Here is a 25,291-nt window from a genome sequence, read left to right as displayed (position 1 = left end):
TATATATATTTCATATAAATATATATTTTTCTTTTTCTCATATTCGTGTATGTTGTTAAGTGTCACAGCAACGCATGCGCGTAACCAGGTGTGAAACCGTATGAGAACCCTCGCCTGGAAAACACACTTGTGGGAAGACGAAACATGAATCAGAGTTTCATACTGACTCCTGCAGGCATCTTCTCAAACGTGTTGGAAGAAGGGGAAATAACAAGCAACATTCACCCCCTAATTATATATTTCTGGACTTTCCACATTTCCAAAAGTAATTCCGAGCATTTCATGGATCTGACACTTTGGGAAAAGCCACGAAGTAGTGTAGTGTGTTCTTTTTGAATAACAGCGCCTGGGAAACAGAGGTAAGTGACTCTTCTTCTTCTTCATGGCTTGTAAACATAGTCATGTGTTTGGTTATGACTATGTTTTAGTGCCATGTGGCATTCACAGTAGTAATACATTAACCTTCTTCTAAGAGAGATTGAGGAAGTTTGCGCCCAGTCACAAGGCGTGAGTAAGATGTAGATTTTAGGATTTCTTTTTCTCATTTTTTTTAAATAATGAAGTTTGTAGGAAGCGTTTAATGACTTTTCTCAGATGATACATTATTGAACGAATTTCAAGAGACACGTGACAACGCGAATTGTCAAGATTTATCTATCGTATTCTCTCTCTACACCTAACCTACTGTTATTATTAATAGGCTACTAATGTTATTGACTATTGTTATTATTATTATTATCATCATCATTGCGGAATTATTAGTGAATTACTATTTGTGAATGATATTATTCTGGCCATACCGTTTTCTAGTTTTCGAATCCCGGATACGACTGCGCCTCATTAAATAAATAGCTTAAATAGCTATATATAGATATTGATTTTTTAAAGATATATATGCACTGTAATTCCATTTAGCTCTGTAATACTGTTACAGCTCATGAAAATATCTTGCCCAGGCAGCGATTTAAAAAAAAATCAGCCTATAGTACAAAACAGAGATAATAGCTGCTCTTTCCTAGTGCATATTTAAAGGCTTTCTTCTCACCAGTCTGGACTTGATCTGCTCATACCGAGAGACTCCAGTAAATGAGGCAGCACTGCATCAGTTATATCAGAGCTTAGATGGACAGGACTGCAGTTTACACCCTGTAGTTTTCACGCCCTTGTTTATTCATTTAAACCCGTATAATTGGGATGGTCAACTACAAATAAGAATGTTCAAGTCAGTGGCGGACCCCCAAAAAATTTAATAGGGGTGGCCAGAGGAGGCCACAGCAAATCTTGGCCAAATAAATATTAGAGTAATGTTATACGTATTTACTTTTGTTTCTTAATATGATTTTAATTAGCAACTAATTACTCTTTAAATGGTGTAGTTATTTTCCTTAAAAATAATTACACATCAGCAAATATATGCGCAAACAAAACAAATTAGGCTATTTAAATATGTAATAATATTTAGTTTACAAGATCGCCGGCGGCCTCAGATCATTGTTGTTTCACATTCACAGCACGTTAAAACGTCTCACTCTTACTTGATCTGGGTAAACTGTGTGTCATTAGAAAGATTCAAGGCTCCAGCTTCGATATTTGACCACTTTTTATGATAAAACTCGGTTGCAGTGAAAGTAATTTCTTAATTTATGTCAGGAGTGCACAATAATACTTCGGTAATGTATATTTTGAATAGAATAATAACAAACATTCATATTCAGTCACATCTGCTGCGGTTTATTTGTGCTCACATAGCTTCACTGAACCGCTTATAGTCCAAAAGTGCGCATATACTTGGAGCAATACTGATGTGTTTACACAAGTTTACTTAATATTTCTTCAGACAGAATCATAAAGCTCATAACCCGCCCTGTCTCTTCCGACCGCATTGTGTCCACAGGAAACCCAGAGAAACGTTTCTGCACACGAATATGAAGCTAATAAACACACGATTAGGACAGTATATAATTGGTATGTCATTTACATGAGATTTGGGGTATTTTCATAACAATAAAGAATGTTTAAATGAGAAGGGCAGTGAAACAGCTACTCTGGTGGCGCCAATCTACAATCTTTTTGGTGGCTTTTTAATTTTCTTTCACTTCATGAACTATTGTGAATTTACATTATGCATTTAAATTATTACCCACTGCAAAAATCACACTAGGGGTGGCCAGAGTTTATACAGTGTCCCTCGGTTCAAGGTGATGAATATATATATATAAAGGAAAAAGGCATGATCTCTTATTATTTCTTTCGTTGTTATGTGACAAAATATATTTATTTGAAATATCCCACATTTAGATTTTTTATGAAAAGGCACGTTTTGTTCAGGTCAAATAAGAGTAACCTTAAAAATATGTTGATATGACGTTGATGATATTTGCAAAACATTTTTTTTTTTTTTAAATACTAATTAAGTTGTGTACAGTACACTCATATTCAAAGTGCAAGTATTTAGTGTTTACACCACTAAATTAAAGATTTATCCTTTTTATAATTTTATTTATTATTGACCCATAAGTGAAGTGACTTATTATTAAATCAAATATATTATTATTATCAAAGACACATCTCGGAATTAAATCTGAATAAAGTTTCATAGGCAGCTACTCATGAATCTACAACATTCAGGGGGATTTTTTTTTTTCAAGGAACCAAATGGTCCCTTGAGAGGAAAGTTTTAATATAGAACTTTATTAATATAGTTTTTACACTTAAGTACATATGTTCTTTATGTTCCAAGTAACATCAAAATAATAAGTTATAATATAATATATAATAATACGTTTTTTTTACTTCTCAGTTGAGCTTAGTTTGGAGCATGAAGTTTTGGGAAAAGTATCTGGCCTTTCCTAAATTTTAACAGTGGAGGCGTGTGTGGCCGTGGGTAGGAATGCTCAGTGGAATATGTAAGCCTATGTTGCCATAGCAGCCACTGGCTCTTGCCAAAAAGTATTCCATACTGGCCCACACAGAGTCAACCTGCTACCAACCTTACTCAACTCGTGAACAATTTACTTAAGTGTCAGCTTGAGAGACTAGAGTGTTCATTATATAAGATGCATCAGTGAAGTTTTGAAATAATGCATTCACTTTCACATATTTTATTATCATTATTATTATTTTTAACGGAATAGGACAGATTCATGTAAAAATAAAACACCTTTATTACATACTTCTTGAAAATGTAATCTCAGTTCCTCTTCACTTCCCATACAGTTTGGTATAAATGATGCTTCTGTTATGTCGTCTTTAAGAACAATGCAAGTGTTTTTTGAATGGTCTGTGTGAATGCAGAACAAAAACAGCAGAGATGTGCTATTAGTCAGACTGTGACACATGGTTCTCACATGGCCAGGAGAAAGACAGAATCAGCGAGGGAGTTTCCCTTGGCCATTGAAGAGCAACGGTCAGAAGGAATAAGTAGGCACATGATTGTGTTGGAAATAGCAATTCTAGGAAAACGGTGACAAAACTTTAGAGAAAAACATAGATGTGTACATGAATAATTTACTGTAAGACAGAGGACTCAGTTACTGACTTAAAGACATCCTCCTGAACTGGTCAGAACTTCCTTTTTTTCGTCAAGTGCAAACACGAACACCACAAAGAAGAGAAACAGAGATACGTTGCCAAAGGAGTTGAAATCTCACTGTCGTTCTGAAGATGCAGGGTGACCCTGTGTACGACTATCCTGACGCTCGGCCCGTGGCGGACAGACGGGCATGTCAACAGAGAGGATCCCTGAGGAGCATCAGTGTACTGGACCGGCTCTTGTTGACACACCCTGTGTGGCTCCAGCTCTCCATTAACTCGGCTCCAGCTCTACATATCCTGCGGCGTGAGCCCCCCGGGGTGAGCAGCACATCCGTACCACCATCTGGTTTGAAAATAGACAGTTACAGCAAACTTTAACAGCATTTTTGGAAACTTTTGTTACCTTGCAGACTTTCCTGGTGCGCAGGTCCAGTACATCGCAGAAAAAAATGCTGTGCGTTCGGCTGGCAGACGACAGCATGCCGTCCTTCTTCAAACAGGTTGTCATCCGAGAAGAGGACTCGGGTGAGTATGAAAGGCACAGTTTTATATAGGAATATATTAATGTAAACAAGCAATACATCTTGAAGAAAAAGCAACAACAATAAATATACATTTTAATATGTAAAAAAAGGCATGTATTATATAAAGATTAGTATAAGTCAGTCGTATTATTCTCTTTTTATTTTCAGTTGAATTTTTTTGTCGGCTTAAGTTATCTAACCAGACTATTTCCCTTTTATCAACAGCCTTCTCTTTGGAAAGCTCAGCTATCAGTTTCCCAGACCTGTGCAGACTCATTGCTTTCTACTGTGTTAGTCGGTATGGATTAGTATTTACTATTTTGTACCTACAACAACAGCATGGCACTCCCCAAATATGACATTTCTATTCCATGATTCTCATATATCTGTAGGGATGTTCTTCCTTTCACTCTGGAGCTGCCTGAAGCAATTGCTAAGGCTTCTTCACACAAACAGTTGGAGTCGATCTCTCATATGGGTGTGGGTAGGTACAACATTCAGAGTCTGTTAAAATGAACTGCAGGTTTGAAAGAAGCCGTTCTGTAAGGCATGGTAGATCATTGCTTCTTGTATACGGTCTCTTTGTATTGTACAAAAAAAGGCTAAATTGGCAAAAAAAAAAAAAAATAAAAGCAAAAATGGCAAAAAAAAAAAAAAAAAGTGGCCAAAGTTTTTTAATGTGAAAGAAATTAATACTTTTATTAGCAAGAATTCAATAAACTGATCAAAAGTGACAGTAAAGGCATAATGTTACAAAATATTCCTATTTCAAATCAGTGCTGTCCTTTTGAACATTCTATTCATCAAAGAATTCAAAAATGTAATATGGTTCTTTTCAACCTTGATAATTAGAAATAATGATTTCTGACGTATCTTGTGACACTGAAGACCAGAGTAATGATGCTGAAAATTCAGCTTTGCATCACAGGAATAAATTACTTTTTATTTAAATTATATTCAAATAGAAAACAGTTCTTTTAAATTGTATGTGTGTGTGCGCCAATAACAGATACATTCATGATATATTGTTATTTTTAGAATTCATAAATGTCAGCTAATATGCATCATAAAATATGGTTATCATGATCTCGATGACCCTTCTGTATTCCACAGAGTTCTGGAGTTCCCACTTAAATGTTCGGGGTCCTCGCAATGAACCTCCTGCCACTGACAAACTCTTGCCTCCAACTCCAAGCCCACAAGACTGCTCAAAAAAAAAAGGGGCCAAAGTTTTTTAATGGGAAAAAAATTAATACTTTTATTAGCAAGAATTCAATAAACTGATCAAAAGTGACAGTAAAGGCATAATGTTACAAAATATTCCTATTTCAAATCAGTGCTGTCCTTTTGAACATTCTATTCATCAAAGAATTCAAAAATGTAATATGGTTCTTTTCAACCTTGATAATTAGAAATAATGATTTCTGACGTATCTTGTGACACTGAAGACCAGAGTAATGATGCTGAAAATTCAGCTTTGCATCACAGGAATAAATGACTTTTTATTTAAATTATATTCAAATAGAAAACAGTTCTTTTAAATTGTATGTGTGTGTGTGCCAATAACAGATACATTCATGATATATTGTTATTTTTAGAATTCATAAATGTCAGCTAATATGCATCATAAAATATGGTTATCATGATCTCGATGACCCTTCTGTATTCCACAGAGTTCTGGAGTTCCCACTTAAATGTTCGGGGTCCTCGCAATGAACCTCCTGCCACTGACAAACTCTTGCCTCCAACTCCAAGCCCACAAGACTGCTCAACGCCCATCAACCCAAACCCCACCCCGTTCCAGGAGCTTTGTCCAATCCAAACACGGAGTCCCTGCGAGCTAGATTACGGGGGAGGCAAAGGTTTATGTTTTGTCAACCCTCTTTTCCTACAAGACTACCCAGATCGCAACGCCATGCGCAGGCGTCATCATTTCAAAACCAGTGTGAAGGTTCGTGTCTCCACTGAAAATTCCAGCCCCTTGTCGCCCCCTGTCCTCCCACCACCTCCACCGCCGTTACTGGCTAAAGCCAAATGCAAAGCCAGATTGAAAGCTGCAAAGCAGATGACCCCACCTGTTGAAGTTCAGGCCAGTGAGGAAGCTATCAAGAAGACTGTGGAGGAAGCCACAGACTATATGCAACCTTGTGTAGTGTCACAGAAGAAAGCCAAGGTCACCTCTACTCTTTCTCCCACTGCTGAAGAAGACTATCAGATGCCTATAGCTCTTCAGAAGGTACTGAACCTTTTCAGAGCTGATTTTATGGGACATTTTAGTTTCATTTCTGAATTTTGAATGACTGCCTCTTTGCTTTTTTAGGCCCAGCTGAAAATCCTGGAGCAGAAAGGACAGGAAGAAGATGAGGAGGAGGAGGAGGAGGAGGAGGAGGAAGGGCTTGTGTTAGAACAACGACATGCTCCGTCTCTCAGTGAGCTGGACAGCAGCAGTTCCCTCAGCAGCCTCGACGAGGCGGAGGAGAGTCCTGAACGTCCTCCCCTCGTACGAGGCACTAGCAACCCCGTCATGCCGCCTCCAAGGAAGTCCATGTCCGCCCTGCGCAAAATGAGCGCCGCCTTCATATCCTTTTTTGCCCCTGAGAAGCGAGTGGCGCGGATGGTGGAGGACCTGTCTCGTGACCGTCGCATGGCGTTTGGTGCACTGGTTCAGGACTTCCTGAGGCAGCAGAGAGAGGCGCTGAAGCCACATTGCTTGACCTCTGCTGTACAGCTGCTGCAGGATTTGCGTTTCTTCATCAATCAGGCCAAAGCATTCCTTCTGGAGTGTGGAGAGCTGGAACCTCCGATAGAAACTCTTCTGACTGAGAATGAGAAAGGTATTTAAGTCAGTGTGATTTGACCTAATAATGTTGTTGGTATTATTTACACACTTAAATGTTGCAATACAACCATATTTTCCTGTGTGCAGACCACGCGCTGGAAAAGGCCATGTTCCGCTGTGTGCTAAAGCCTCTGAAGCCTCAGATTGATGCGGCTCTTCGGACCCTGCACAAACAAGATGGTTCCTTCCAGAGAATGATGGACAGTTTGCAAAGAGCCAAAGGAGCCTCACCGCAGAAGCTCTTTGGGGTTCAGGTGGGCGTTCCCGACGCCCCGGGCATTGAGAAAATTAAGCACAAGCTGACTCTAATGCAGCGGGCGTACTCACCCATTGACAAAGTGCTACTGCTCTTGCAGATCTGCAAACTCATTTACAAAGCCATGAAAAACAAATCAGGTAAGAGGTTTTGGAATTACACACATGTAGATTTATTTTTGCACATACAATACCATTCAAAAATCTCTTATGCTCATGTATCAAAAATACAGTTAAACAATAAAATTATGTGAAATATTATTACCATTTCTTTCAGTTTAATATATTTTAAAATGTAATTTATTCCTGCGATGCAAAGCTGAATTTTCAGCAGCCATTACTTCATTCTTCAGTGTTATGTGATCCTTCAGAAATCATTTAGATTTTGTGCTCAAGAAACATTTCTTATTATTATCAATGTGAAAAACAGTTGTGCTGCTTAATATTCTTTGATGAAAAGAAAGTTCAAAAGAAATACATTTATTTGAAATAGAAATCTTTGTAACAATGTCTTTAATGTCACTTTTGATTAATTTAAATCATCTTTGCTGAATAAAATTATTAATTTCTTTTAAAAATAAAAAACCTTACTGATATAACCAGTAAATAGTAAGATATAACTAGTATTGATGCACAATAAAATTGGTACCATATTGATTATTGGCTGATTTATCATATTGGTCAATATTGAATTGTACATGCTCATTTCCCATATTTTTATACTTAGATCACCTTAGCCATCATCTAACGTTTATCTATATTCTTAAAAACAGGGCAGGAATTTGGAGCAGATGACTTCCTGCCTGCTCTCTCCTATGTGATGGTGCTGTGCAATATGCCAGAGATCTCTCTGGAGGTGGAGTATATGATGGAGCTTTTGGAAAGCTCTTGGCTTACAGGAGAAGGTACGGATGAAAAGAGCTCCACAAACACTGCTTTCAGATATCCTTCTGAATTTTGAGCTCCACATCTAATCAATACATGAATACATGCCTAACTTCTATATTTTTTTACATTTGGTAAACTTACCCAACTCTTACCCAAACTCAAGTTTTCATTCTGTAAATAACTGTTGTTGTTATTATTATTAATTCTCTTGAAGGGGGTTACTATCTGACAAGCGTCTATGCCAGTTTGAGTCTGATTCTGAGTCAGCCGGAGGATGTGCCACCCAACGGCCTTACAAACCAGGCCAGAGAGTCTCTGAAAGAATGGAGCCGGCGTCGGAGCAACGAAACCACAAGTCCGAAAGACAACAAATTGCACCAGGTCAGATACACTGGTTGAACAAAGCACATCTACTCTATCTGAACTGTGCAAGTATAGTCCAAAAAAACAAGTTTTGTTTCTGTGCTTACAGAGGTTTATAAAGGTGCTGTTTCAAGATGGCGACACTAGCTTGGTAAAAACTCTCATGTGGAAGACTGCGCTCAACGGTGAGGCTATGGCTCAGCTCTGTGCTGTGAAGTTTGGAGTGGACCGGCCAGAGGATTACAGCCTGTACTGGAGGAGAGATGGGGTGTTAACACCTCTCCCGCCTAACGCCCAGATTCAAGACCTGCAGAGCATGGGCGTGAGTGGGGCTCCCCTTATTTACCAGGCGTCCGGTCAGGATGAAAGGTCCCAGAAGCTGAATAGAGGGAGTGCGGTGGATCTAACAGAGGCGGCTTCATAATATGGGATATTTTCGGATGTCACATGTAGGTCAAAGCAATTCTGCATTTTATACAACATGCCTGATTTCTCACAGAAAGGCTGATGAAATATTAATAATAATATGCTCATAATGGTAACCATTTATTTAATGTTGACTGTAAGATAAGATTACACCTCTTAAAAATAAAGGTTGTTTTTTGACATCTGTGGTTCCATGAAGAAACATTAACATCCATGGAACCTTTCCATTACACAATATGTTCTTCATAGTAAAAAGGTTCTTTAGATTTTTTTTTTTAACCAAACATTCTTCTATGGCATTGGAACCTTTATTTTTAAGATTGTAGATCAACCTGTTTAGTGTCCATTACTGCTAATCACTGATTGTGTTTAGCTGGTGTGTGATATTTCATTGGGCTAAATTATTAAGCAATTGTTTGTGTATTATGTTTAATCTTCTTATAGGTTGGTTATTAATGACTGGTTTCATTACTCCAACTCTCAGTTCTCCGTAATTAACCAATTATTATGAGATGGTCAGTATTGAGAGATTGGATTTTTTTCTTATTGTTCATCTTGTATCATGGTAATATTTATATGAAATGCATTGGACAAATGTTTTGGTATTCTGAAAGTAAAAGACAATAAAATACCTTCAGAAATAATTGGTTTTATTTGGTAGAGACTGTTGGTTTTCACCACCCACACTGAACACTGACAACATGTTTTGAGAAACAAAAAATCCTTTAAACCAGTGAAGAATTTATATTCTCGAGAACGAATTCTCCTAGATACCAGTGAATCAGCAGATGAACTCTAGACTGGATATGATCTAAAAGTAGCAACAAGTATGTTTCCATTTTAAAGTAAGTTGAGAAAGTGTGTTACGTGTTGTGATTACATAAGTCCCACCCTCACACAGCAAGTTCACTCTTGTCAGCGCTTCCACATGCCTATGTGGGAAGTGTGGGCTGCGGTCTGATTCGAAGTAGGAACTGAAATTTCTAATTCAAACTAATCAGAGTTGCCTTTGTTTAGAAGTGAATAGACCAAATAGAAAGAAGATCAGTGGGAAAGGTAAAATACTGGGTGTTACATTTGTGTGTGCGGTTCTTCCTTCCTCCTACATGTGAATGGTTTTATAATCATTACCAGTCCCTTCCATGTGCACTCTTCAGCCTTTTGTTCATTTCTGAAAGTTGCTGTGGCTCAGTGTGGTCTAATACTTGTCTGAGAGGATGTCTCCCACAGCACTGTGTCGTCTCAGCACCAGCAGGACGAGTCCGTGCAGGTCATTTGCAGCAGCTGGGCCTCAACCTCCTCGGCATTGTCTGGGAAGCGTTCGACGAAGGACTGGATGAGCCCTGCAGCACTGCCTTCATACTCAACCAGCTCCACAGCGTCACCTACAACATAAACAGCAGCACATTATTCCTCTTATGCATATGTGTTGCTGTGTTACTATGACTCTGATCATATGAGAATGGTCATTTTTTGGTACATGGCTATGAAAGGAGACCGAACACGAACCTTTGATATAGGTGTTAGCCTGGACAAACATCTTGCGAGCTTCCTTACGGAGCAGAACCGTCTCTCTGAGGTGTAGGAAATTGTGGGTCCCGTCAGCAGTCACGGCAGAATAGCCTTCATACAGAGCCCTTCCTCTCTCCACGTCAGCTGTGGACTTGTGCACCTTTACAAAAAGAAAATGATCAAACCAAAATACAAACTCATTTGGTATTGCTGAACAGAACCATGGCTATTTGCAGAAGCACTGAACCTCATTTCCGTACCCTCAGAGTTAAAAAAATAAAAAGGTAACGATGAGATAAACTTAAATCTCTTAAAATCGTCATATTTATATTTTAATATATATCATATCTCAAAATTCACAATTATGAGGAATAAAGTAGCACTGTGATATAAAGTCACACTATGTAAAAGTTTATTACTTAATAAACTAAGATAAACCCTAACTGAAATAAAAACAAATACAATTATTTTAGATATTTGCCAAGTTAACATTTCTCATTTTCATTTAGTTTCACTTGAAGGACTAAAATCACTAAAACAGAAATAAAAATGAATAATAACAATAATAATAATAATAATAATAAAAAACAACTATATAAACATATAAAAAAAACTAATATAAATGACAAAAAATTACTAAAATGAAAACGGAAATTATGAAAATTATCAAAATATTAATAAAAATTAGGGCTGTCAAACAATTAACCGCATCCAAAATAAAAGTTTTTGTTTACATAATATATGTGTGTGCACTGTGTATATTTATTATGTATATATAAAAGCATGTATATATTTTAAGAAAAATATGTTGTTTATATATATATAATATATTTATATATAATATATAATACAATAATATAAATGTACATACATGTAAATATTTTCAAAATATATACTGTGTGTGTATTTATATATACATAATAAATAAACAGCACACACACATATGTAAACAAAAAATCGTTTGACATCACTAATAAAAACTAAAATAATATATTAATTATACTTCAATAGCACTGATATAAAGTCACATTATTGTATAATTATTATATTTTCATAACAGGAGGCTAGTGTATGTGGTGCAGATTTAAGTTAAAAAAAAACTAGAGTTCCATTTGAACCCAGTTAGCAGGCTTGTACCTGCAGTTTACAGAGGAACCTCTGGATGGCGCTCTTGCCCACTGTGTATATCTTGCTGCGGTCGAGTGTTATGACAGCATCTGGCCGTCCATCTGCCCCTGTACACTCCCTTAGACCAACCAGTCCCTCTCCGGCCTCCAGCAGAACCCGCAAAATCACAAACCGGGCCTGCATGTGTGCCTACGAAGGCGAGACATCCAGGATAGCGTTAAGACTTGCAGACAATCAAGAGAAACAGTAATGATTTCAGGGCATTCACACAATCTCACCTGTCTCCAGCTCTTGCTCTCTGGCGTGTAGAACTCCAGCCCCAGCAGACCGGCACGCACCATGTTCAGCCAGTTCACGTATACTACCTCCTCTGCATCCTCTCCTTCATGCCCGAAAATACTGCGGCACACACACATTCCTCAGCATCCATATCTCAGCAATTCCAGCTGAGTGAATTCATGCAGAAGTGACTAAATGTTCAGTGACTCACCTGAGCACCTGTTTGTTGAGACACAGGTAGAGACCTACACACTCAGCTCGACACTCCTCATAGGACGAGGCAATGGTGGAGAACTTGCTGTCCCATGTCTCGCTACCCTTGTACCAGCTCGAGATCTAAAATCCAAAATGTAAATTTCATGACTGTGATTTGCGATGCACAGTTTATAAAGAGCATAAAACACAGTGGAATCCACTAATGAATGTGATGAAAAGCTTTTTAAAAAAAAAAAAACACTCACCAGTTCTCCTGTTTCTGGATTACGAACAGCAGTTTGATCAAAGTTGTATTTTCCCTTATCATCCTGTTTCAAAACAAACACATAAGATGAAGAAACTGTGAGACATTTGTATTCATGAAATATTCTGGGTCAATGCAACTATGTTCTATTGAGAGTTTTCAGTGTCAAATTCAACTCAAATAGCAGACACACTGCTAAAAGACTATTTAGGCAACTTCATAGCTCAAATAACACTCCTGTCTGTACAGAAGAATTAGTGTTTCAACAACAACAAAAAAACAGTAGCATTCAAAAGTTTGGGGTCTGACTGGTTTTGAAAGAACTCTTTAATGCTCACTAAGGCTGCATTGATTGAATCAAAAATACAGTAAAAATATTGTGAAATTTTATTACAATTTAAAATAACTTTATATTTAACTCAATATATTTACAAATATAATTATTCCCGTGCTGGCAAAGCGGAATTTTCAGCAGCCACTGCTCCAGTCTTCAGTGTCACATGATCCTTCAGAAATCATTCTAATATGCTAATTTGGTGGTCAGGAAACATTTTATTTTCATCAAATTTGAAAACAGCTGTGTTGCCTAATATTTTTGAGGACACCGATGCATTTCTTTAGGATTTTTTGATGACTAGACCGTTTAAAAAAGCAGCATTTATTTAAAATTGAAACTTTAAAGACATTATAAATGTCTTTACTGTCAGTTTTGATCAACATAATGTCTTTGGTGAATAAACAAAACAAAAAAAAAAATGTACTGATCCCTAACTTTCCTTTTTAGCACATGTAGTCACATATATACAGCAATATGTTGATCTGCCTGTGCTTTGCTACCTGTACAAAGAGCTTCCCGCTGCCATGACCCAGCAGCTCATGGAGTCCCACCTGCACCTCAAAAGAAGGACCCTTCCATTTGATGTACAGGTCCTACAGGAATAAGCCACAGAGGAAGAGATCTAAGACTCTGAGCCTCCATTACAACATGTTTGATTCATTAGAATTTCACAGACAGCAGTCATCCGTCTTACTTTGTCGTTCTCCTCAAGAAAGGTGAGCTTGTCTTTCTGTGTGGCATATGCAACTGCCAGCACATTCCCAAGAGAGACGTTCTTGAAACCTTCTGTCTGTCTGATGTCGTCATCTACAGACCGATAAATGGTTGAACATTCATCAATAAGACCTGACTGCACATGGAAAAAAATCATGTTGGATAAGAGGGCTTACAGTTTGGAATGTTGATTCCAGCAGGGATGCCGCTGCCGGCGAAGGTGAGTACGTCCAGGGAGATGAAGTCTGGGTGCTTTGCTACCTGTACAAAGAGCTTCCCGCTGCCATGACCCAGCAGCTCGTGAAGTCCCACCTGCACCTCAAAAGAAGGACCCTTCCATTTGATGTACAGGTCCTACAGGAATAAGCCACAGAGGAAGAGATCTAAGACTCTGAGCCTCCATTACAACATGTTTGATTCATTAGAATTTCACAGACAGCAGTCATCCGTCTTACTTTGTCGTTCTCCTCAAGAAAGGTGAGCTTGTCTTTCTGTGTGGCATATGCAACTGCCAGCACATTCCCAAGAGAGACGTTCTTGAAACCTTCTGTCTGTCTGATGTCGTCATCTACAGACCGATAAATGGTTGAACATTCATCAATAAGACCTGACTGCACATGGAAAAAAACCGTGTTGGATAAGAGGGCTTACAGTTTGGAATGTTGATTCCTGCAGGGATGCCGCTGCCGGCGAAGGTGAGTACGTCCAGAGAGGTGAAGTCTGGCTTGAGGAAGCGGTCCTTCTCAAAGGCTGGAGGCCAAGGCAGCTCTGGTAGTAAGACTTCGGCCGAGCTCACCAACTGAGCAAAGCGAGCGCTCATGGCCTTGTTCACCACGGCAACAAAACCTGATGGATGAGACGGTAAGTGTGGAGGAGAGAGAGACATAGTGGTCGTAATTGGGTATCTACAAGAGTTCCTGGGTTGTTTTAAGCATAGTCAGTGTCATTTCCTGTTTTACACCACAGTTCAAAAGTTTGGGGTCGGTTTTTGAAAGAATTCTGTTATGTTCACCAAGGCTGCATTTGTTTGTTAAAAAAATACAGTTTAAACATTAATGATGTGAAATATTTCAATTTATAATAATAGTTTTCTATTTTAATATATTTTAAAATGCCATTTATTCCTGTGATGGCAAAGTTCAATTTCCAGAAGCCATTACTCCAGTTTTCAGTGTCACATGTAGCGTCTGGACCATTCAGACACACAATATAGTTTTGTTAGTTATATTTAACAAATACTCCGTAACACCCCTCAGTTAACAAGCCATATGAGGGCCTGTGGACCCTTCCCCCGAAATGCGTCTTAACACCTCAGGAAGGCAGAATAGGCCTCTGATTCCATGGCAACCAATGCTGATCTAAATATTTATAATTAATTATAACTAGTTATGATTAATTATTCATATTTCCCCTTTGAGCTGATTCGCTACACACATGATCCTTCAGAAATCATTCTAAATATGGGTCACATTTACCGTTTCTTGTTACTATCAAATAGAAAACAGTTGTGCTGCTTCATATTTTTGTGGAAACCGTGATACTTTTTTAAAGATTTTTTTTAACATTATACACTAATGATCAATGTAATGTGCCATTGCTAAATAAAATTATATATAAAAAAAAATACTGATCCCAAACTTTTAACCAGTAGGGTTTTATTCATGTTGGTCACAAAGATTTTGAGGTAATAATAATAATAATAATAATAATAATAATAATAATAATAATAATAATAATAATAATAATAATAATAATAAACAAAGATTTTGAGGTAATAATAATAATAATAATAATAATAATAAATAAATAATAAATGATTGTCAAACTAATTAAGATTTTCTTTCAAGAAATTAATTCTTTTAATTAGCCTTTTTTTTAATAATATCATTTTATGTCTGCCAAAAAATGTATGTCTTTTTTTCCCCCCCAGAAATTAAAAAAATGAATCATAGAAGAGGTGTTCAAGCCATCCTCCTGTATGTTTGTACTGCATAATGCATTTTTAAATAAATCTGGGCAAAACAATAAGCATCATTTTGTTGACCCACAAATATTTGAGCTCACCTTCAAATTCCCCCCTTGAGCCAAATGGATCTCTGTAGCTCTCAATAAAACCAATGTAACTGTTGAAAAAAAAATGAACAACAACAACAACAAGGTTTTAAAAAGAATGAGCAAGCATAGTATAAATAAGCATAGTTCAACAACGAAACAAAGCTTCTAGGCTTATGTCAACAGCCTGGTCTATTAAATATGGGTCAGTCACCTCTCCACAATAGGTCCTTTGTCTTTTATCCAATAGCGGGACCCTTCTTTATGGGCTTCCACTGAGCCACAGGTGAAACTGCGGGTATACTCCTCCAGCATCCTCTTCTGGTTCTCATTGGCTGCATAATCCTAAGACAAAAAAACCTTTACTGATGCTTTAAAAGGTCATGCTATTCATTTCACATCCAAAAGTACCAATGAATCAGTGTTTTTTTTTTAGGTTGAACATTGCCATACCTTGGCTTTTTCCAAGTTCTGACACACTTTCTCCATAAGAAAGGCATAATCGCCTCTCTTAACAGAGAACACAGAATCCTCAAATTCATATTTGCCACAACAAACTTCACTCTTTCCCTCAACAGCACAGTCTGCAGATGGGAGGGAAATACCGGCAATGAGAAAACAGTCAAGAGAAGGAAAAAAACAAATGAAAAGTGATTTATATCAAACTGGATTTAAGCTGCTCTGTATACTCACCCTTCTCGGCAGATGCCAGACGCACCTCATAGCACCGCTTCCCATCTATTTCAGTCTTGAACAGACGGGTGTTGTAGGCACTCAGGTTCTACAAGGATGATTATTATTGGTAAACTAGTAGATTTGTGCAGAAATAGCTGCTGTCAGTAAAGGATACAACAAGATCATGGGTTCGATTTCCAGGGAAAGCAAGAACTGATTAAATGTGTACCTTGAATGCAATGCAAGTCTCTTTGGATAAAAGTGTCTACCAAAATGCACAAATGTAAACGAATGAATAAGCTACAATATTGTTCAACTGGTTAAAATTAATGCATTAGCTAACATGAACAATAATGTTACAATACTTTTACAGTATTTATTAACCTAGACTAATGTTCATTTATTAACACTTAATTCATATTTGTTCATAGTACTTATGTTCATTTATACGACCTGAAATGTTAAAACACATATTAGTATATTTAGAAATTAACCTAGATTAATAAATGCTCTTGATGTATTCTTTATTGTTAGCTCAGAACATGGATTCATTAATGCTAACAAAATTAACGTTATTGTAAACTGTTATTGACATTTCTTCCAAAATTATTAATTAATTTTATGCACTTGGCAGATGCTTTTATTTAAAAGGTATTCACTGTTTGACATTTTCCCAATACGTGTGTTCCCTGGGATCAAAATACATGATAAAAAAAAAGTAAAAAAATAAAAATAAATAAATTATATATATATATCAAATTCTGTCAATGATAACAAAAGCAGGAATTTAATAAAAATATTTACATATATTTATATAAAAAGTGTATATATCTTACTTCTTAAATGTATATACAGTGGGTACGGAAAGTATTCAGACCCCCTTAAATTTTTCACTCTTTGTTATATTGCAGCCATTTGCTAAAATCATTTAAGTTAATTTTTTTTCCTCATTAATGTACACTCAGCACCCCACATTGACAGAAAAACACAGAATTGTTGACATCTTTGCAGATTTATTAAAAAAGAAAAACTGAAAAATGCTCAGTATTTAGTAGAAGCACCCTCTTGATCTAATACAGCCATGAGTCTTTTTGGGAAAGATGCAACAAGTTTTTCACACATGGATTTGGGGATCCTCTGCCATTCCTCCTTGCAGTCAATATGGGGTGCTGTGTGTACATTAATGAGGAAAAAAAATTAACTTAAATGATTTTAGCAAATGGCTGCAATATAACAAAGAGTGAAAAATTTAAGGGGGTCTGAATACTTTCCGTACCCACTGTATATTACTATGTATCTTTATGTTAATACTTCATATAACATTTAATTTATGTGGTAATAATAGGCGCAAATAATTTGCCTCAATGATTTTTTGTATTCGAGTTACTCGAGGTATTCTAGGAATCGTTTCAGCCCTAATAACAGGGGTGTAACAATATGCTCACGTCACAATTTTTTCAATACACAAGACTGTAGTGTTGGGTCGTTCTTGAACGAATCTTTAATGTGACTCGGGAAGATCGAGTCGTCTCGGGGAGTGATTCGTTCAGTCGCGCATGCGCAACATCCTATAGGTTCTGTACTGGAATTAGTCTTTCATATTACTTCAATGAACTAGCCGGATCTCTCACATGTGCACTATACCTTGGAGTCCAGAAATTTCTGGGCAAACTCTGCGTCTTCTAAGCAGCAGTTCCCTGAGAAGTACGCCGAGATCCCCTAGGAGAAAGGCATTATTAGGTAAAACACCATACCAAGTCAGATTGTATGATATTTTAAATGTATTTTACCTTCTCACCCAGACCGAGCTGTTTCTGCTTGTCTTCTAGGGAGTAGAGGAGCTCACAGCAGCAGCCCCACAGTGTCTCCATGTCGCCAGGGCTCTGTTTAAAGGCCAGACTCTCCCACACCAGAGCCTTGAACTTCTCCTGCATATTAAAATAGGCAGAATTATCAAACACTACAACTTATATTATTACATAAAATTCTGATAGAGCACAAATGGGGCATATTAAGTAGGGTATTTGACCTTTGGTAGGTTGGGGATGAATTTGGTGTCCCCAAATGACTTGTAGTTCCCCATGTTTGCATAAAGTCCAGCAGCATATACGAGGAAGGCCTGGAAACAGACAGAATGTTGTTACGAAAAATGAACACAGAACGCATGTTAGCTAACTTTGGTGTTCGTAACAGGTTGTTTCACCTGATACTCCTCTGCGCTCAGTCCAGCAGCAGTTGCCACTGCCTCCAGCTGCTGTGGCGCCTGTGCGTGGAACATTTTCTGCAACAGTACGTAGATGTTGGCAGACTCAGGAGAGGTCTGGATCAGCACGATCAGTCCACCGTACCAGGACGCCCGAGAGAGGTAGTGTGCATACATTTGCTCTTTGGGAGACAACAGCCTGAAAGCCTCCCGGCAGTCCAGAGCAGAGATCCCGATGTCATTTGGGAGGTAATACTGAGAGTCCACCATTTCAGTCTTTAGGCAGCTTGATCCCTCTCCACTGAAAATTCACAAAAACATAAGTCATTGATTAAATATCTTACTATGCAAAAGCACAAAATCACCTGGTTATTATTTGGGGATTCACATCACAGCTTCACATCTGAACTTCTCTCTACGCACACATAGCTAATACAATCCAATAGTTATACAGTAAGATGTAAAAATGCAAACACACAAAGTCAGAAGTTTGGATTTTTGCTGAAAGGTCAATCAGCACTGACAAAGAGAGTTTCTCTTTCACTTCTGGGACTTTACTGATCAGCTAATACTGTTAGCACACTTGATAGAGCAGGAAATCAGACAATGAAATCCCGCAAATCTGTGCCATGCATAACATATGCGATAATTCACTATATAATTATCTTATCATCTATAATAGCCAACGTACGGTTTCTCTTTAAGCAATATATAATATCCAAGAGATTAACAACAACACGTAACACAACTTCTACCTGAATTATGCGTTCAGGTTCACTCCTGTCAAAAAAATTAGCACCAGCGTCCGACTCTACTTCCGCTACTCATTCAATTGAATGACCCGCCCCTCAGCCAATCAGATGACGGAAAAGATAATTGACAGGCGTGAGAACCAATAGGAACAGCGGGTGAAAAGATTTCGCGTCGTAGGGATTGCAAATGAAATAATAGTTTTGTCAAAAGCAGCTTTAGGAGGGATTTTTTTATGTGTGTGTAAAAATATTAACATATATGTTTAATATAAAAAAAGAAAGCATCGATATAGATGATTTCTGGCATTAGTGGACTGGAATCTTAGCTAATGTTGTTGAAATGAACGTGTATTGTTTATCAGTTAAAGGGGTCATATGATGCTGCTAAAAAGAACATTATTTTGTGTATTTGGTGTAATGAAATGTGTTTATGCGGTTTAAAGTTAAAAAAACACATTATTTTCCACATACGGTACATTATTGTTTCTCCTCTAAGCCCCGCCTTTCTGAAACGCGTCGATTTTTACAAAGCTCATCGGTCTGAAAAAGCGAGGTATGCTGTGATTGGCCAGCTATCCAATGCGTTGTGATTGGCCGAATACCTCAAGCGTGAGACGGAAATGTTACGCCAATGATTCCTAATTGCATCTACTTCCGGAAGGCCAAATAAAGTGCTTTTGCTTTCGCACTGAAACACAGCGTCTCCCTGACATGGCTGCATCAACACTACTGCTGTTCCTGAAACCACGCCTTCTTTCTTTGCGTGCACATTTGGGCGGTGTTATGCAAATCTTCGCACATCGTGACGTAGACATGTGGGGTGTGTTAGAACGAGCCGTTTTAGGTAGGCTGACTCTTAACTTTTATAAAGAATATCTCTTTGGATTTGAGACTTTAGTCTTTGCAACTTTACAGATCTTTTTTATGCACCAAGAGCTTGTAACACTCCAAAGAGAAAGGAAAAATTGAAATCGCATCATATGACCCCTTTAAGTACTTAAGTGGAATTCGTTTCCCAGCACTCTAAACTTTCTGTCAACAGGAAATTGTCTATCGGCATGGTCTGAACGGCATCGCGACCACCCAGGATCATTTATCTGTTGTGCTGTGGTGGTTTTCTGACAGTCACACTGGCAGATGAGAATAGTTGGCCATGCATACATTTAGGTGTGAAATAATGAAGGTGAAACAGCCCAGCCCAAAGAGATTAAATAAACTAGAATAAAGGTTAAATCAATTAAAAAAACAAGTCAATCAGTCAGTCAATTTATCTTTTAAACCTTGAAAACTACTTCACTACATTGAGGTAAGTAACTTAATTAATGATAAACAAGTAGTAGGCTTTTTTTTTTTTTTTTAACAAGTAGTAAATACTTCAAGAAATTCCATTTCTGGAATTCAATTTCTGTTCACTATTCTAATAGTATTTTATCATAAAAACTGAGCATAACCCCCGAACATTAAAATCAGCTCAGTGTTTATTCCAGTCGTGGGAGACTGGCACACTGCTGAAGGGTGGGAATGGTAATCAATGTGGAGTCAGGGCATCAAGATGATCCAAGTGGCGCCAGATGAGAAGATAGTAACCTCTTGTTCAGATGTCTGAATGGGTCAAGCACCTTCTCATGAACCGTCATTGGCTGCATTATACTGGCCTCAGCTTTTCTCTTTTCTTTGTTGGCTGATAGAGGTGTAATGCCAAATGCACAACTTTTAATAAAATGTAATATAGTATGTATAATAAATGAAAGAAAATAATATATTTTTCTGTTTATTGAGATAATGTAGATGTCCCTTAAGTAAAAGGTGAGTAAAAGGTGGTGGTGTTGTGTAAAAAAACAATACAAGACAAAAATAATTGGTTAGCATAATTTACATGCATATATATTTAATAAGTAGTCTGACCAGCATGCTTTATCTCAGTTAACAAAGATGTGGTTTAGAGCAAGCCAATCACAGAAAATAAATGTCAATAAATCACATACATGCAACAGGTCACTGGGATGGCACAATTGCCTGTATGTTCATTCTCCTTACTAGAGGAGAAGGAAATTGGAACAATTCAGACACCATTTTGCACAAATTATTCCTTTTAGTTTTTTACATTAGACTGGAATTTCTTTACAGATGACCGTGATTCTACCTTGGTTCTATGCCACCCAATATTTTCTTTGACCAAAAATGGATCCGTGTATCTGCATTTCAGAGATAAAGTGAAGTGGGACCGACATGAAAATGAAGATCTCCTCTGCAGTGATACCACCTATGTAATGTATCCTTACAGATATGTTTGGGCATTGAACAATGGACTACTATTACAAACCTAGGCTCAAACATGCTTTTCAGCGATCCATGTGGAGAATGGGTAATTCTAAGGTAATGTTTCAAGCATTTCGAGGCATCAGATTTGTTAGTTTTTACATTGTACTACAATGTGTCATATTTGTTGTATTGATGGTAGTTAGATATGTTTTGAAGAATGTTAAGAGATTATTTCAAGTTTTTTCTTCTTATTTCAATCTTTCAATATCTAATATGATCTCTACATTTATTTTTGTGCTTTGTTTGAATTACTGGATTGTGTAATTGTGTTTTGGTCTGTAGCCGAGTGCCACAACCTCTTGACACTGTCTGTATTTGTATGATAGTGGCAGTTATCTTTATCTTAGTTAACTCAAGTTCAAGTTAACTAGGAATAAGAAAATATGATTTTTATTTATATGATATTTTTTTATATTGCTGTAAATTAATGTAGAATGTACAATCTTTTTTTAAACTGGTAGTAGTTTTCCTGGAATCACAAGTGGCAGTTATTATTCAAAACCGAATGTTTATCTACAAGATCTGAATTCTTAGAAAAGTAAAAGACCATCTTGTTTTGACAGAGGCAAACCTATTGGTGATTAATGGCCAGCTGTCACATGGAACACGAGGGGAGGGTCTAAAGGACCCTAAAGAGAAAGTGGTTATAAACATGAACATGCCCAGAGATTACAACCAGTTATCTGTGAGTATGTCAGTTGCTCATTTTTTGAACATGACCACGATGCCTGACATGAGCACATGATCGCTTTGAGTCATCTTACATTTTAAAATGACTTTAAAGCATTTGGAAACGTTTAGGGATCAACTGAGTAAAGAGTGCCATGGAAAAGCTAGAAGAAAGCAAATATTCATTGAGCAGAATGAAAGGAGGTGAGTACAAAAACTAAACCTAGTCAATGACAGTCACATGCAGATACAAAGGTTTTTGCGCAAAACAAATATTGAATGTAGACACACTATGCATTCAGAGTCTACCAATGTTTGAAATATAATTTATTGATCCCAAGCTGCATTTACAATTCATTTTTAATGATTTTTTAAATAGTGCCAATGAATTCATGAGAACTATTCTGAGGATTTGGGACAAAACAAACATACTCAAACAAATTATATTTAATTTTTAGCATATTTTAATTAGAAGAAAAACATAAAATGCTGAAATTGGGAAGGAAATGGGTATTTTAAAATAATTAAATGTAGTTATTGTCTTTCTGGTGGCATGCAAAATCATTGCTATAATGTCTTTTACATAGTGTGTTTGCAAATTACAAAAATATTCAGATAATTCCCAAACAGCAAATCGGCCATTTGCAAAAAGGCACTATGAAACAGTTATAAAGAAATGTTGACAATTATTTGCATACCACCAGATAGTCCATAACTTTATTTAATTAACCAAAAACTAAAGCTAGTCAATGGGAAATGCAAATATTTTTGTACAAAACAAATATTGTGAGTAGACACTTTATACATCCTGAGTCTGCTATGTGGAAAGATATAGCAAATAACTGAATGAATAAGACATTGTTTGAAATATCATTCATTGCTTATTACATTGAAGCTGAATTAACAATGAATGATTTTTGCGAATAGTGCCAGTACATTCTTCAGAACTAACCTGTGAAACTGGGACCAAATGCACATATTAAAACTATTTCAATTTCGTTTTTAACTAATTTGTCTGATTTTAATCGGTAGACAACAATGGTTAAAAAGGAAGGGAAACAAGCATTATAAGTCAAATATATAGAAATCCTTCTGTTAGTGTGCCTTTTTCATAGTGCCTTTTTGCAAATGTGTAAAATATTCAGCTAATACTCAAACAACAAACCAGCAATTTGACATGCAACAGGTCACTGGGATGGCACAATTGCCTGTATGTTCATTCTCCTTACTAGAGGAGAAGGAAATTGGAACAATTCAGACACCATTTTGCACAAATTATTCCTTTTAGTTTTTTACATTAGACTGGAATTTCTTTACAGATGACCGTGATTTTACCTTGGTTCTATGCCACCCAATATTTTCTTTGACCAAAAATGGATCCGTGTATCTGCATTTCAGAGATAAAGTGAAGTGGGACCGACATGAAAATGAAGATCTCCTCTGCAGTGATACCACCTATGTAATGTATCCTTACAGATATGTTTGGGCATTGAACAATGGACTACTATTACAAACCTAGGCTCAAACATGCTTTTCAGCGATCCATGTGGAGAATGGGTAATTCTAAGGTAATGTTTCAAGCATTTCGAGGCATCAGATTTGTTAGTTTTTACATTGTACTACAATGTGTCATATTTGTTGTATTGATGGTAGTTAGATATGTTTTGAAGAATGTTAAGAGATTATTTCAAGTTTTTTCTTCTTATTTCAATCTTTCAATATCTAATATGATCTCTACATTTATTTTTGTGCTTTGTTTGAATTACTGGATTGTGTAATTGTGTTTTGGTCTGTAGCCGAGTGCCACAACCTCTTGACACTGTCTGTATTTGTATGATAGTGGCAGTTATCTTTATCTTAGTTAACTCAAGTTCAAGTTAACTAGGAATAAGAAAATATGATTTTTATTTATATGATATTTTTTTATATTGCTGTAAATTAATGTAGAATGTACAATCTTTTTTTAAACTGGTAGTAGTTTTCCTGGAATCACAAGTGGCAGTTATTATTCAAAACCGAATGTTTATCTACAAGATCTGAATTCTTAGAAAAGTACTTGTTTTGATTGTTTTGACAGAGGCAAACCTATTGGTGATTAATGGCCAGCTGTCACATGGAACACGAGTAAAGGACCCAAAGGACCCTAAAGAGAAAGTGGTTATAAACATGAACATGCCCAGAGATTACAACCAGTTATCTGTGAGTATGTCAGTTGCTCATTTTTTGAACATGACCACGATGCCTGACATGAGCACATGATCGCTTTGAGTCATCTTACATTTTAAAATGACTTTAAAGCATTTGGAAACGTTTAGGGATCAACTGAGTAAAGAGTGCCATGGAAAAGCTAGAAGAAAGCAAATATTCATTGAGCAGAATGAAAGGAGGTGAGTACAAAAACTAAACCTAGTCAATGACAGTCACATGCAGATACAAAGGTTTTTGCGCAAAACAAATACTGAATGTAGACACACTGTGCATTCAGAGTCTACCAATGTTTGAAATATAATTTATTGATCCCAAGCTGCATTTTTCAATTCATTTTTAATGATTTTTTAAATAGTGCCAATGAATTCATGAGAACTATTCTGAGGATTTGGGACAAAACAAACATACTCAAACAAATTATATTTAATTTTTAGCATATTTTAATTAGAAGAAAAACATAAAATGCTGAAATTGGGAAGGAAATGGGTATTTTAAAATAATTAAATGTAGTTATTGTCTTTCTGGTGGCATGCAAAATCATTGCTATAATGTCTTTTACATAGTGTGTTTGCAAATTACAAAAATATTCAGATAATTCCCAAACAGCAAATCGGCCATTTGCAAAAAGGCACTATGAAACAGTTATAAAGAAATGTTGACAATTATTTGCATACCACCAGATAGTCCATAACTTTATTTAATTAACCAAAAACTAAAGCTAGTCAATGGGAAATGCAAATATTTTTGTACAAAACAAATATTGTGAGTAGACACTTTATACATCCTGAGTCTGCTATGTGGAAAGATATAGCAAATAACTGAATGAATAAGACATTGTTTGAAATATCATTCATTGCTTATTACATTGAAGCTGAATTAACAATGAATGATTTTTGCGAATAGTGCCAGTACATTCTTCAGAACTAACCTGTGAAACTGGGACCAAATGCACATATTAAAACTATTTCAATTTCGTTTTTAACTAATTTGTCTGATTTTAATCGGTAGACAACAATGGTTAAAAAGGAAGGGAAACAAGCATTATAAGTCAAATATATAGAAATCCTTCTGTTAGTGTGCCTTTTTCATAGTGCCTTTTTGCAAATGTGTAAAATATTCAGCTAATACTCAAACAACAAACCAGCAATTTG

At 36.7% G+C, this 25,291-nt stretch overlaps 3 protein-coding genes across 3 annotated transcripts in view; 2 read left to right on the top strand and 1 right to left on the bottom strand.

Moving 5' to 3' along the window:
* The first annotated feature begins 99 nt into the window (after nucleotides 1-99).
* On the top strand, nucleotides 100-8,846 carry rin1a (Ras and Rab interactor 1a). Its single transcript, XM_016521517.1, has 11 exons — nucleotides 100-359; nucleotides 3,664-3,852; nucleotides 3,945-4,059; nucleotides 4,284-4,356; nucleotides 4,451-4,542; nucleotides 5,732-6,294; nucleotides 6,379-6,892; nucleotides 6,985-7,293; nucleotides 7,926-8,057; nucleotides 8,255-8,421; nucleotides 8,513-8,846. Exons 2-11 carry the CDS (start codon nucleotides 3,664-3,666, stop codon nucleotides 8,825-8,827), a joined length of 2,469 nt encoding a protein of 822 aa, XP_016377003.1. The 5' UTR covers nucleotides 100-359; the 3' UTR covers nucleotides 8,828-8,846.
* Nucleotides 8,847-10,054: 1,208 nt separating this feature from the next.
* On the bottom strand, nucleotides 10,055-19,023 carry dpp3 (dipeptidyl-peptidase 3). Its single transcript, XM_016521521.1, has 18 exons — nucleotides 18,945-19,023; nucleotides 18,190-18,490; nucleotides 18,016-18,105; nucleotides 17,777-17,914; nucleotides 17,631-17,705; nucleotides 16,005-16,092; nucleotides 15,765-15,895; nucleotides 15,526-15,656; nucleotides 15,324-15,382; nucleotides 13,911-14,105; nucleotides 13,715-13,827; nucleotides 13,521-13,613; nucleotides 12,210-12,272; nucleotides 11,960-12,084; nucleotides 11,748-11,868; nucleotides 11,479-11,658; nucleotides 10,339-10,501; nucleotides 10,055-10,214 (listed from the first exon to the last, which is right to left on the bottom strand). Exons 2-18 carry the CDS (start codon nucleotides 18,457-18,459, stop codon nucleotides 10,072-10,074), a joined length of 2,178 nt encoding a protein of 725 aa, XP_016377007.1. The 5' UTR covers nucleotides 18,460-18,490; nucleotides 18,945-19,023; the 3' UTR covers nucleotides 10,055-10,071.
* A 2,911-nt stretch (nucleotides 19,024-21,934) lies between these two features.
* Nucleotides 21,935-25,291, top strand: part of LOC107715388 (hypoxia-inducible factor 1-alpha-like) — a 6,649-nt gene continuing 3,292 nt past the window's right edge. The window contains exon 1 of the mRNA XM_016521522.1: nucleotides 21,935-22,136. Within this exon, the coding sequence (XP_016377008.1) occupies nucleotides 22,036-22,136 (101 nt within the window). The 5' untranslated portion in view covers nucleotides 21,935-22,035. The remainder of the gene's footprint in view (nucleotides 22,137-25,291) is intronic.

Source organism: Sinocyclocheilus rhinocerous, unplaced genomic scaffold (genome assembly GCF_001515625.1).
Source record: "Sinocyclocheilus rhinocerous isolate Xijiao unplaced genomic scaffold, SAMN03320098_v1.1 scaffold299, whole genome shotgun sequence".
Classification (NCBI taxonomy): Eukaryota; Metazoa; Chordata; class Actinopteri; order Cypriniformes; family Cyprinidae; genus Sinocyclocheilus; species Sinocyclocheilus rhinocerous.
The sequence above is the reverse complement of the archived record's forward strand: the minus strand, read 5'-3'. Positions and strand labels throughout refer to the sequence as shown.

Coding starts and splice junctions, on each gene's coding strand:
- rin1a (XM_016521517.1), top strand. CDS start 3,664: ATGCAGGGTGACCCTGTGTACGACTATCCTGACGCTCGGCCCGTGGCG. Junction 4,543..5,731: donor GATCTCTCATATGGGTGTGG/GTAGGTACAACA, acceptor TGTATTCCACAG/AGTTCTGGAGTTCCCACTTA. Junction 6,893..6,984: donor TCTGACTGAGAATGAGAAAG/GTATTTAAGTCA, acceptor TCCTGTGTGCAG/ACCACGCGCTGGAAAAGGCC.
- dpp3 (XM_016521521.1), bottom strand. CDS start 18,459: ATGGTGGACTCTCAGTATTACCTCCCAAATGACATCGGGATCTCTGCT. Junction 16,093..17,630: donor AGAAATTTCTGGACTCCAAG/GTATAGTGCACA, acceptor TCATCCTTGTAG/AACCTGAGTGCCTACAACAC. Junction 13,828..13,910: donor AGGAATCAACATTCCAAACT/GTAAGCCCTCTT, acceptor ATCGGTCTGTAG/ATGACGACATCAGACAGACA.